The sequence below is a fragment of the Orycteropus afer genome, unplaced genomic scaffold (assembly GCF_000298275.1).
Source record: "Orycteropus afer afer isolate SDZICR_OR568_19922 unplaced genomic scaffold, OryAfe1.0 scaffold00055, whole genome shotgun sequence".
NCBI lineage: Eukaryota > Metazoa > Chordata > Mammalia > Tubulidentata > Orycteropodidae > Orycteropus > Orycteropus afer.
In genome coordinates, this window is record NW_006921642.1 from 3,866,266 (window position 1) to 3,880,836 (window position 14,571).

General features: G+C 35.6%; 1 protein-coding gene across 1 annotated transcript in view; it reads right to left on the reverse strand.

Moving 5' to 3' along the window:
- The window catches only part of MYO16 (myosin XVI), a 974,663-nt gene that overhangs the window by 575,017 nt on the left and 385,075 nt on the right, over positions 1-14,571 (reverse strand). Inside the window, exon 14 of the mRNA XM_007938926.2 lies at positions 4,839-4,956. Within this exon, the coding sequence (XP_007937117.1) occupies positions 4,839-4,956 (118 nt within the window). The remainder of the gene's footprint in view (positions 1-4,838; positions 4,957-14,571) is intronic.

Consider the following 14,571-nt stretch of genomic DNA (forward strand, 5'->3'; position numbering starts at 1 on the left):
TTGCATTGTGGTAAACTGTGGTCAATGTCATGAGACAAAGTATATGTAAACTGCTATATGGAAAGTGAATTTGCTCTGTAAATCTTCACCCGAATCACAATAAAAAAAAAAAAAAAAGAAGAAGAAGAATATTGATGGACTGTGGATTGCATTGAATGTATGAATTGCTTTGAGGAGTATTGACATTTTTACAATATTCTGTCTTCCCATTCATGAACCTTCTGCCATTAATTTTATAAGACTATTCATATGTCATATTACATAAACCTCTTTGTATGCTTAACATGAAAAATATAAACTGTTAGGTATTCAGACAATGATGTTTGCAAGTGTCACAGGAAAACTACTGCATAAATAAAAATAAATTATGGTTCACAAATCTTTTTTTATATATGTACATATTAACTTCCTATAAACTTATCTGTGGGGAGATTATAAGATATTTACATGTCTCTCCAGTTTGCAGAATGCTGTTATATATACTCCGGATGCTAAAATTATTATATAGTTAAATAAATAATCAGAAGAGGGGGAATACTGGCCTGACAGCCAGAATAGAATGATATTTATTAATTTTCTGCAAAATAAGAAAAAATGCCTTATTTTTTATACAATGTATGTCTACCTTATATTTCATAAAACTGAACTTTGTATTTTTCATGCTAGAATTTGTAATTGTATCTCTGATTAAAAAATGATATTAAATGATAAAAGCATAACAAATAGTATAAATAATTTGTAACCAATAATCAATAAAACAGTGTCAACCTCTTTAGTAACTTAAAATTAGTACGATAATACTCCCTAACCAACAAAATAGTTAAAATTATTCTATTAGCCATTGATAACTTATGGAAATTTATATTGTCATAACGTATAAAATCAGCCTGTAATCTACATTTTTTTGACTCATTTTGAGGTATAATATACATATTCCAATTTGATTAAGTATTTTGTTGAAGAGTAAAAATATAGAATGCTTTACTAGTGGACTGATTTGAATGACTCAGCTGTCTTTAAAAATTGTGTAATGTCAGTTAAATTAATTTCTTTTATTTTTCTTTCAAAAAAGCAGTCTTGGTGATGATATGATTCAAAACCATCCCATTTACATACAGTTTCTTAATGTGCTCAATGTTGTGGTTTTTTTTTTTTTTGAGGTATTTGAAGATAATCTTTCCTTAAACTGAAAATAAGTTTGAAAAGTAAAGCCTGACACAACCTCCTTACGGTCATGTTGCCTCTCTTTGTTGTATGCCAACACCACCAAAAGACAAATAAATACTATGAAGCCACTCTGCATATCAGATCAACAGAGCATTTCATATTTGGATTTAGAGAATGTTAACCTAGATCCCTTTAAAGCTATCTAGTCCAAATGCCCCATGTAAAATAGGAATACTTTTATCACTTTGAATGCCTGCCCTTTCACGCACTTGAACATATTCCATTGAGGGGTGAATTAGCACATTGCAAGCAGCAGAGAGTAGAAAGGAAGATTCTTGTGATTAAGTGAAGGTATTTCTTCTCTGAAATGTCTATGGACTCTCTATAGTCTACAAAACAAACCTTTGTAGTCAAGCCTTTGTCCTCATAGTAGCAATTATCGAAAGATACTTGAAGGAACCTGTTAGATTTTCCTTGAGTCTTTGCAGTTTAAACATATTAAGCCTCTTAAATATGTAGTCAAAGGACATTACACTTGGATCTTCAATCTCCTAGTAGCATTCTCTCTGAATATACTCCTTTTATTTTTCTCAAACAAAGAGCACAACTCCCTAGGCCAGCCCCTTCAAACTACAGCAGGCTCTTACTACAAAAGTTCTAGACATTACACTTCAATGAACGCAGTCCAAAATTCTATTAGCTTTTTGAGCAGTTGTATTGCTCTTTATTCAAAAAGCCATAAAACACAATTACCAAATCATTTAACCATATTTTTAAAAGAACAAAGCACAAAGCTACCAAACAAGTGTAGGCAACAGTAACTGAATTAAGGGTGTTGTTCTGGTTACCTAGTGCCACTCTGACAAGAATATACGCCACAAATGGGATGGCCTTAACAAACAGGAGTTTATTCTCTCACAGTTTGGAGGCTTTAAGTCCAAGTTCAAAGTGCCAGGCTCTAGGGGCTGTATGAAAGCCCCTCGACCTTGGGCTTCAGCTCTGCCTCTTGCTCCCGGCCCACTGAAGCTAGAGGCATCTCTTCACTCAGGCAGCTACTGGCTGCTGAGGCAAACAAGCCCAAGGGTGACAAATAAAATGACACAGTCCTGATGTTACCAAATCACATGGCAGGCCTGAATTCCTTTGTAAGTCCCAAAGTTGGCAGAGTATGGCAGGCTGCTGAACAATGACAAGGCTACATGCAGGGTTCAAGTGTGCCATAAGCTAGAGACTGTTTCCAAAGCTGTTTCTCCTATACAGGAAGCAGACTACGCACCCAAAGGCAGCTACTCAGGTGCTCCCAGTAGATTCCACCATGGAGTTGATTACCAGTCTCATCATGGGGAATACTACATCCAGTTGCCCAGCCACTCAACCAGGCCTAGCCAAGTTGACAAACAAACATAAATACCACAGGTGTTAATTAGGAGAACAGAATAGATAGAAAAACTATATGCAAAGTGGAGAAAAAGTAGAGACTGACTATACTGATGCTTGGTTGCCACTTTCATAGAAAAAGAATAAATAAGAATAAACTAAGTTTTACACAATACTGTAATTCTACAGAGCTTATGTTAATAGTTCCTTAATGATTCAGATGGCATTTCAGGACCTTGAAGTGGTTCAGGTTCATCTTTATGAATATTTATTATCATTGTGTCACAGTATGTTGCCTGCAGAAGCTGCATGAGTAGTATTTGTAGATTTGATTAGGCTGAAGCTGCGTGGGACTGCGTGCTAATAGACTGCTGATTAACAGAATGCCACAAGTAAGTGTTTACTGTGGCATTTTCCAGTTCTTTTTTTTTCTGTGCATATATAATTATTTTCTAAATTAGCATTTTTGGAGAACATGTATATGCTAATTTTTATCCAGAAAAAAAAATAGTAACAGATAATATCTTCAGAAGTCAGATGTTGTGTTATCACGGGGACATTGAACCAGAAAAAAAACGTAAGACATGCTAGCAATACACCAGATAAGAAATGTCTTCTCTGTTCTAAGTGGCCATAAGTGGGGGTGGCCCCCTTTGCTTGAGGTTGGGCTTAATTGTTCTTGTCATGCTTTATTGTACCTGGCCAGTTACTTAAGAATCTTGTTAAAAAACAGTCTCAATCAAGAGGTCTGCGGTGGGGCCTAAGATTCTGCATTGCTAACAAGCTCTTAAATTATATGGATACTGCGACTCCTTGGGACAAACTGTGAACAGCAAGGGCTGGAACATGCAGACAATTAATGTGTTAGCTTTCTGCTCTTGGGATGTTACTGCCCACCCAGCTAACATGGCTTACCTCTCAACATAAACCAAAAGCCCAGAGAGAAAATTCTGCTCACAATCAACACCGTAAGTCTGGGCCATACACCTTTCCCTGACAGCATTTTTACCCTATAAAGAATGGCTTATTAAAGCAATTTAAAAACCAAGGTTAAAGGCTCAAGATAACTTTACTATGAAGTGTTCATGAAAGGATAGACCTTGAACTAGAACTAGTCCATGGACTTAAAAAAAAAAAAAAAAGCAATATTCCTATTTCAGAATTTAAGTCACTGACTTTAAACTGTAAACCTGTTATCTCTTTTCATACCTTTTTTTGCATTTTTTGTCAAATTCCATTTAATAAAGTTCATTTTTGACATAAACTTGCTGCAAAGTACACCTTCCTTAACTCTAGATTATAGCTTAACCTACTTTTATTTCCTGAGGGAAGAAAGATAACTTGAAAAAGTCAAATAAAATTGAGCTCTTTCAAATTTGCCTTTAATAATTTTGTATATTTAAAAAACATAATTAATTAACATTTGTTTGTGTGCTGATGGCTGTTAAACAAAGGTTTTAAAGTATTGATTCCTCCAAGCAGATTAGGCAGTCCAACTAAAATTGTATTTACATTATTGATTTGCTTAGATAATCTATTCTAATGTAGATGTAAAGTTTTATGTAATTCTCCATTAGTTGAACTTGATACAGGTGTTTTCATAAAATACACATTAAATACTTAAATCAAGTGAAAAATGGACTCAGTTTGTGTATAGTTTGGTGGTTATCTTGATTGTTAAAATTGTTTTAATTTAATCATTTAAAATCTGGATTCAGTTTTATTTAAAATAAATTGCTATATATGCTGTATGATAAAAACATACACTCAAGTGATAATTCACTTTGAGTGTTTGAGTTACTTTCTAGATTCAGCAAGTATAGTTCATTTTAGCTATTTTTGGCTTATTATTTATAGTTTTGTAACAATAATCATGAAAATGTTCAGGTTGCATTTTGGGGTATTTTCCAATTAACAATTATGTTGGAATTCATAAGCTGACATCTCAGGTACGAACATCCATACATGCAGCTAACATACACATTATACACACACACATACACACACACAGGTACGCCTGAGTCTTGATCCCTGTTATCAGAGGCAAGTATATTATTCTAACAGTGAGAGAAAACTTTTAAGAATCATCATCAGGAGTTTATTAACACAGCTATAAAGAAGAAATATGATCTTTCATTTCCTTCTTTGGTTTATATTTGTTTCTCTCTGTAGTGTGATTATTTAAAACAGAAAGGGAAGATTGGTTTCCCTGTGATCCCCACACTTCCATCAGTGTTTCTCTGCCCTCTTGCGGTGCCATGTAGGAGCTCCTTTTCTGTTAATTGCACACTTACCTCCTGTTAGATACTTTTTCCTCTCACAGAATTGCAGTTCCAAATACTTTATGAAGCAACTGGACACATCATTAACAGGTGTCTTGGCATGTCCAAATGCTTCTAAAATACACATAACCTGTAATGAAAAAGAAACAATTATTGAGTTTTCAAAAACAAAATTCAGAAACAATTGTTGGCAAAGATGCAAGAATATTCCATTATCTAAAAGGTCTATACTATCCTATTGATATATCAAATTTTTTTGGTTACTCTTTCCTCAACTGTGAACAACTAACAACCTTTGTCTCATATTTTGGCTAACGGTAATAAAATAATGATAGAGTACTTCACGGTAATCTCCAGTGTACATAATGATGGTCCAGCCCAAACCAGCCCCAATGTTGTTGAGTATTATAACTCATAGCAACCCTACACAACAGAGTAGAACTTCCCCTTGGGGATTCTAAGGCTGTAAATCTTTATAAAAGCTGAAGGCCTCATCTTTCTCCTGAGGAGAAGCTGTTGGTTTTGAACTGCAGACATTTGGTTTACAGGTAAGCACTTAAATCACTGCACCACCAGGGCTCCTATCTAATTGATGAGACCATTGTATTAATGACAAAACCCAACTCAATAAATCTTATTTGAGCTTTGAACTTTCATAGAACACTACGAGTGCTTTTCCTGTTTTAGAGGGGAAGTTTTAACATTACTATATACAATGAACCCAACAAACCCAAACCATTACAGTGGAGTTAGAGATCCTCCAGGACAGAGTAGAACTATCCATTGGGTTTCCAAGGATGTGATCTTTTCAGAAGTAGACTGCCACATCTTTCTTCCACAGAGCCCCTGATGGGTTGGAACCTCTGACCTTGATCTTTCAGTTAGCAGCCGAGTGCTTTAAATGCTGTGCCACTATGGCTCCTTCTCTACATGCAATAGTTAAAACTTTCAGAAAATAATTAATTCACTATAACCTTGGCTTAATATTTCTTCTTAAATACTTATTTACATCCCATACAAACTCTTTTAGACCTTTAGTCTCTTCTTACCCTCCCTCTACCTTGTTTTTTGCCTCAAGCCAATGTTTCTCTTCCGCAAAAACAAGAATAAAAATTCTAGTTGAAGCATTTTATCCCAGTGTTTCTTGTTGCATCATGTTTGTTCTAGGCTTTGAAAATATGACTACTCAAACTCCTGAGATCAACCCTGGACTCTAGACTTATTTCCGAGCATGTTCTCTTCTCATTGACTATATATATATATATATACACACACACACACACAAGACATTTCTTTTTCATAAAATTATTGCTCTTGTGATAATGATGGTGATCAAAGAACTTTTTCTTTCTCAAACCAAAAACAAAACTTGCTGCCGTGGAGTCGGATCCGACTCATAGCGACCCCTCCTTGGGTTTCCGAGACGGTTTCACTGCAGAAGTAGATTGTCCAACCTTCCTTCCGAGGAGTGGCTGGTGGGTTTGAACTGCCAGCCTTCTGGTTAGCAGTCAAATCTCTTAGTCACTAAGCCACCAGAGCTCCCTTTTCTTTCTCAAGACACACATAAATTAAATGCAGTTTGTACATTAGCCACAAGAGGGAGCACAACAATACCTTTTTCATACATTAGGTTCCTCTTGTTGTATTGTAATTTGTAGTGAGGGTATTTCTTGAGAATTTTATTCCAAAATACAAAAAGAAAAGAAAGAAAGGAAACCTAAAACACACACAAAAAATGAAACTATCTTTTCAATTTTCTGGCAACTGGTATAATAAAGCATTCAATTTACCTAAGTATTTTCAATTATGAAAGAATATAAAACAATACTTTGATGATAACCACAAAGCAAAAGAGCTAAAAGTTGTAATAATAGTGAAATATGTCAGCACAAAATAATCCAAGAAAAGGAAGACACTTGTAGGAGCACAAGACTTAGAGGCAATAAAGGTAAATACTATACGTAATCTATGAGTAGTCACATAGACAAACACTCAAGCTAAACAGGGATGGGAAGGTGAAGGGGACCACAGTCACGACTATATAGTGTTTGACAGAGGATATGTCTACATATGTATTTATATGTGCTGCAAATATATCAATGAATATAGTAGAGCATGTTGTAGTTATTGTTGTTAGCTGCCATGGAGTAGGCTCTGACTCATAGCGATGCTGTGTACAACAGAAAGAAACACTGCCCAGTCCTGTGCCAGCCTCACAATCCCTGCTATACCTGAGCCCATTGTTACAGCCACTGCGTCAATCCACCTCGTTGAGGGTCTTCCCCTTTTTCATTGACCCTCCACTTTACCAAGCATGATTCCTTCTCCAGGGAACTGTCCTTTCTGACAACATGACCAAAATAGGTCAGACGAAGTCTGGCCATTCTCGCTTCCAAGGAACATTCTGGCTTCCCTTCTTCCAGGACAGATTTCTTTGTTCTTTTGGTGGTCTGTGATACTTTTAGTATTCTTTGCCAACACCACAACTCAAAAGCATCAATTCTTCTTTGGTCTTCCTTATTCCTTGTCCAGCTCTCATATGCATATGAGTCAATTGAAAATACCATGGCTTGGGTTAGGTGCAACTTAGTCTTCAAGGAGACATCTTTTCTCTTCGGCACTTTAAACAGTACTTTTGCAGCAAATTTGCCCAGTGGAATACACCATCTGATGTCTTGACTGCTTTTTCCACTGGCATCAATTGTAGAACCAAGGAATGTGAAGTCCTTGACAATTTCAATATTTTTTTTCCATTTATTGTGGCTCTGCTTATAGGTCCAGTTGTGAGGACTTTTGTTTTCTTTATATTGAAATGTAATCCATACTGCAGACTGTATTCTTCAAACTTCATCAGTAAATGCTTCAAGTCATCCTCACTTTCAGCAAGTAAAGATGTGTTGTCAGCATATCGCAGGTTGTTAATGAGTCTTTTTCCAATCCTCATACCATGGTCTTCTTCATATAGTCCAGTTTCTTGGACTATTTGTTTTGCATACAGATTGAATAAGTATGGTGAAAGGATACAACCCTGACACACTCCCTTCCTGATTTTAAACTATGCAGTATTACCTGTTCTTTTCAAGCAACAGCCTCCTGGTCTATGTACATGTTCCTCAAGAGCACAATTAAGTGTTCTAGAATTCCCATTTTTCTCAATGTTATACATTATTTGTTATGATCCACACAATTGAATGCTTTTGCCTAGTCAATTAAACACAAGTCAACATTCTCTGGTATGCTTTGGTTTCAGCCAAGATCTATCTGACATCAGCAATGATATCCCTCATTTCACGTACTCTTTTGAATTCAGTTTGCATGTCTGGAAGTTCTCTGTCAATATACTGCTGCAATCATTTTTGAATTACCTTCAGCAAGATTTTACTTGCATGTGATATTAATCATATTGTTTGATAATTTCTACGTTCTGTGGGATCACCTTTCTCTGGAATGGGTACAAATATGGATCTCTTCCAGTCAGTTGACCAAGTAGCTGTTTTCCAGATTTCTTGGCACAGACAAGTGCCAAGCTTCCAGCAGAGCATCCATTTATTGAAATATCTCTGTGGGTTTTCCATCAATTCCTGGAGCTTTGTTATTTGCCAGTTCCTTCAGTGCAGCTTTGACTTCATCCTTCAGTACCATTTATTCTTGATTATATGCCATCTCCTGAAATGGATGAACATTGATCAATTCTTTTTGGTACAGTGACTCTGTGTATTCCTTTCATCTTCTTTTGATATTTCCTGCATCATTCATTATTTTGCCACAGAATTGCAACTTGAGGCTTGGATTTTTTCTTCAGTTTTTCAGCTTGAGAAATGCTGAGTATATTCTTCCCCTTTGGTTTTCAAACTCCAGGTCTTTGCACATTTCATTATAATAACTGACTTTTTATTCTTGAGCTGTTCTTATTCTGTTCAGCTCCTTCATCCTGTCAATTCTTCCATCCACTTTAGCTACTCTCTGTTCAAGGGCAAGTTTCAGAGACTCTTCCAATATACATTGTGGTCTTTTCTTCCTTTCTTGTCTTTTTAATGACCTTTTGCTTTCTTCATGGATGATGTTCTTGATGTCATCCCACATTTCCTCTGTTTTTCAGTCATTGGTGTTCAATGCTTCAAATCTATTCTTTAGGTTTTCTCTAAATTCAAGAGAGATATTTTGGGTCTCGTGGACTTGTTTTAATTGTCTTCAGCTTCAACTTGAACTTGCATATGAGCAGTTGATGTTTGTTTCACAATAAGCTCCTGGCCTTATTTTGGCTGTAGATATTGAGGTTCTCTGTCACCTCTTACCACAGATGTAGTCAATCAGATTCCTGTGTACTTCATCTTGGGAAGTCCACATGTATAGCTACCTACCACTTATGTTGTTGAAAAAGGTATTTGCAATGAAAAAGTCATTGGTCTTGCAAAATTCTATCATGCGATCTCCAGTTTTATTTCTATCACCAAGGCCATATTTTCCAACTACCAGTGATTCTTCTTTGTTTCCAACTTTTGCATTCCAATCACTAGTGATAATCAACACATCCTGATTGCATGTTTGGTCAGTATTAGACTGCAGAAGTTGGTAAAAATCTTCAATTTCCTGGTCTTTGGCTTTGGTGGTTGGTGTGTAAATTTCAATAATAGTACTATTAACTTGTCTTCCTTGTAGGTGTATGGATATTATCCTATCGCTGACATCATTGTACTTCAGGATAGATCTTGAAACATTTTCTGTGGTGATAAATGCCACACCATTCCTCTTCAGTTTGTCATTCCCAGCATAGTAGATCCTATAGTTGTCTGATTCAAAATGCCAAAACCAGTCTATTTCAGCTCACTAATGCCTAAGAAGGAGCTCTGGTAGAGTAGTGCCTAAGGCATTTGACTGATAACCAGAAGGGGGTGGTTTAAACCCACCAGCCACTCCTCGGAAGGAAGGTTGGGCAATCTACTTCCATAGTGATACAGCCTCAGATCCCAAGAAGGGGTTGCTATGAGTTGGGCCTGACTTGCCAGTAAATAACAACAACAACAATGCCTAAGATATTGATCTTTATGTGTTCTGTTTCATTTTTGACAACTTCCAATTTTCCTAGATTGAGACTTCATACATTCCATGCTCTAATTATTAATGGATGTTTGTAACTGTTAATTCCCATTTTGAGTCATGTCACATCAGCAAATGGAGGTCCTGAAAGTTTTATTCCATCAGCATCCTTAAGGTTCGCTCTAGTCTGGGAGGCAGCTCTTCCCCAGTCGTATTTTGAGTGCCTTCAGACCTGAAGGGCTTATCTTCTGGCATTATATCGGACAATGTTTCAGGGCTATTCATAAAATTTTCCAGTATTATATCCAACAGTGTTTCACTGTTATTCACAAGGTTTCCAGTGGTCAATTCTCTGAGAAGTGGATGGCCCCTTTCTTCTGAGTCTGTCTTAACATGGAAGGTCCACTGAAACCTGTCCACCACAAGTGACCCTGCTGATATTTGAAGTACTGGTGGCATAACCTCCCACTTTGGTGCAACACACAAGCTACCACATACCACAAACTGACAGACAAGTGGTGGATAGTAGAGCATACAGGGGCAAGGCGAGGACAATTTCTTAGATTTTGTAAAAATAAAAAAGAGATCAAAATAGTTAAATATGTTAAAATATACATTTGGGAAGTTTGAAGTTTTGGACAAAAAAAATATATCAAATCTTTAGAAAAGCTTTTTGAGTTAGATTTCTTTAGGGAAAAAAAAAAAAAAAAACACTGCTGTCATATCAGATCCAACTCATAGCAACCTTTCTTTGGGTTTCCGAGGCAGTATCACTACAGAAGTAGATTGCCCAATCTTCCTTCTGAGGAGTGGCTGGTGGGTTTGAACTGCCAGTCTTCTGGTTAGCAGTCAAATGCCTTAGGCACCTTAGATTTCTTTAAAGCATCTTCTTTTGAAGAATGATAAAAGTGAATTGATAGTAATGATCACAATAGTTTCTCAAAAATAATTTTAAAAACTATTTATAAAGCTTTTATTTCTGCTGCTTCTCCAATAATTTAATGTTAATAGTGATATTTGTATAGATAGATTGATAGATAGCAAATTTCAACCATTTATAATATTGCATTAAGGCATTCTTCAAAAATACATAGCAAAGACTAGGATATATTTTGACAATAATTTGCTCCTAGTTATTTTGTTGCTATTTCTCATAATATAGTGACTTTTATTATTACAGAAAAAGGACATAAAAGATAACTAATGCCATGTACTCACAATAGGAAGCATATGATAATGATTAAAAACATGTGCTTTGAGGTGAGAAGTAGCTGTTCTTGGTCAGGCTCATCTAATGAGAAGTTATGTAACTTTGCATAAGTTTCTTAAATTCCTCAAACTCTATTTCCCTTTATTCTAACAGGGATAACTCCTTCAATGGTTGTCATTGTCAGGTGCATAAACCTAGCACACATAGTAAACATTCAATAAATAAGAATACTTATTTTCATCATTGTTAATAATAAAACACACACACCTAGATAGATAGATAGATAGGTAGATTTCTTCTAATACAATCAATATATCCTGTTCACAGGGAAGGAGAGACATATAGACAGATTAAATAACTTTCCCAAGGGCTCTAAATGGTAAAGAATTTGAACCCAGGCACTCTGGCTGCTTAATGGCTACATCATATGACTTTTATTGGTAGAATAATTATAACGACATATAAGGGAAAGATAATATGAAACTAAAACAATCAGTAAAATACGAACACTCAAATGTCAGTCTTTCATTTTGCACTGCCAGTTCATAAATCAAGAGTAAAATATTAGTTGAATTCTGAATAATCAGAAGGGTTTTCATTTCTAATTAACCACTTGACCAATAGATGGCACTAAACAAGTGTGTTAAGGGAAATGCTGAGAAAAGATAAAACATTATGCCACCATTCACCTTGGCAAAATAACCAGAATATTGTAAACTAATAAAATGTTAAACTTAAATAAATATATCACTGTTATTAGGTGCTGAGTAGAACTATCCCATAAGGTTTCCAAGACTGTAATCTTTATGGGAGCAGATCACCAGCTTTTTCCTTAAGAGCAGATAGGTTTGAACCCCAGGGCTTTGGGTTAGCAGCTAAGCCCCTAATCATTGTCCCATGTGGACTCTTAAGGTATTATAAATGAATACCAAACCAGCTGCCCTCCATCTGATTCCCACTCACAGCGACCTGACCTGACAGAGTAGAACTGCCTGCCTCAAAAGGTTTTCATGGCTGTTGAGTTGGAATCCATCCACGGGATGGCAGGGTTTTTGTTTGTTTGTTTGTTTTTTATATTTACAAAAATAGACTGCCACATCTTTCTTCCACAGAGCTACTCATGGATTAACCCTTCCAACCTTGTGGTCAGCAGCTGAGCTGCTTCACCACAGTGCCACCAAAAAAAAAAAAAAAAAAACTCATTGCCATCAAGTCAATTTGAGTCATAGTGACCCCTCCTTGGATTTCTGAGGTGGTATCTCTAGGGAAATAGATTACCTAGTCTTCCTTCCAAAGAGTGGCTGGTGGATTTGAACTGCCAGCCTTCTGGTTAGCAGTCACATACTTTAGGCACTATGCCACCAACACTCCTAGTGCTCCTTAAATGTAGGTGAAGGAAATTCATGTATACATCCTTAATACTTACTGCTCAAATTTTATCTATTAATCTTTTATATTGTTTGGAGTAAAGTTTTAACAGTTATGAACTAATTATCAAGGTAGTAATTAATGTGTTGTATTTTCTAAAAGTGAAAACCTATGGCCTCTTTAATACAAAATAATGGCTTAATCAAATTTAGCCCATTACTCTGCTCAGTGAAAGCAGTTGCTCAATACATGTTTACTTAAATAGTATGAAGAGAATTAAATGTTTCTTAATGTTAAAACTCATTTGGGCCAGAAGAGGTGAGAAATCCCAGTCAGTTTCTTAAGAAAACACGGCATTTCTGTTCCAATAAATCTATTATCAAGGAAAATCCCTTGCTTCCAAAACTTGAAATTCAAACCCAAGATTATAAACAACAACCCTTCTTCCCTGATCTAAGTAAGCTGTCTGAAATTGCACAGTTACAAAATCTATGGGAATAGAATTCAGATTTATTAGGCCAACTTTATAAGCACACTTACAAGCACATTTGAAAGTCAGAATTTAACTCCATGTAGACTTTTCAAAACAGGAAAATTAGACTATTAGATGAAAATTTGAAAATGTCACAACTATGAGTTCCTTAAAAGTATATGTATCACCTACATATAATTATCCCAAATCATCTCTGGACTGCTGGACTCTCCTGCTTCCAGATACCAACTGAATCTCATTCTCTTCTTCCAGTTTTCCTATCCCTTTCATGAAGAGTGCTGCTTACCATGACACTGTGAAACTTAGAAATGGTAACTCCTCAAACCCCTTCATTTTGGTTTTCTGCTCCACATACTCTATTGACATCATAACATTTAATTTTGATTAAAATGGCTTTCATGTAAACCACAAGAAAGATTTTTCTCTACTCCTTAGCCACTGTACAATTCTATAATGAAGAACATCCCAATATGTTCTTATTTGTCTATCTCTACCATTTCTTCACTATATTTATTTCAATAATTGCTGATCAGTATAATCCCTTAATGACTGCCACAGTATACAAGAATCCAGGGCAAAGTGGTCTGCTCTAGATTAAATTAGCATCTCCCAAAGAAGTACGCCATGGGCATGTTTATTACGATCTGGACTGCATGTGCCAGCCTTGTGCTCATCTCTGCCTTTTTGACAGTTCAGGCGATGTCTTACAATCAAATTCGGCTAAATCATCTTTCTGATTCATGGGACTTCTTATCTTCCTTCAGGATCACTGAATGAAAATTCATTCCATCTTATCTTGCCCAAATGTCAAATCCTTTTACTAAATAATTCTATATATCAAAGATGCTCCTTTGAACTCATTTCCCTAATCAGATTTTTCTTTCAGGAAGTACTGGCCCAACTCTTAAATGTATTTAATTACACTGAAGCCTTGAATTGTCATAAAGATTTATAGGCAATTTATAAATCTGGTTGATGGTTGCATTTAATTCTTTATATATATTTGAACACTGTGTAAAAACTGGCTGGAGAATTTTCACGAACATCTTGGACACTGAATGATATTTATGTGGATGATAACTTAAAAGGAAACAGAAAAAGCATAACCAACCAGAAGCTTAAATCATGCTCAAGCATTTGAATATTATTTCATAAGACTATGAATTACTTATTTAAGCAATCTAACAGTTTGTTATGCGAAACAAAACAGCAAAAAGTGAATAGAAGTTGTTTTACTTGAAATTTACATTGCATATGATAGTATTGAATCCCAGAGACTAATTGATTTAAAACTTCTGTCTGTCTTATCAAAAGAAATGCAACTTAGAATACCTTCACTTAGGCTGACATGGAAAGCTAATTTACATACAGCAATCTAGAATTCATTTTAGAAATTATGCGGTCTTTCAAATGGTCATTTTAATAAATGCCTGTTTCTGTCTGTAATTTAGAGGGCAGACTATAGCTCCTTGCCATTTCAATTAAGTTAATGAATCCTGTTAGGTCTATTAGTTAATGGGAGTCTATTTTAAAACTATGTTGTTGCATAAATGTCCTGCTCCTTAAGTGTAGAACATTAAGTCAGTAGTTGATACATTAAAGTATTTAAATAAAAAGAATACTTTAAGCTGTTCTTT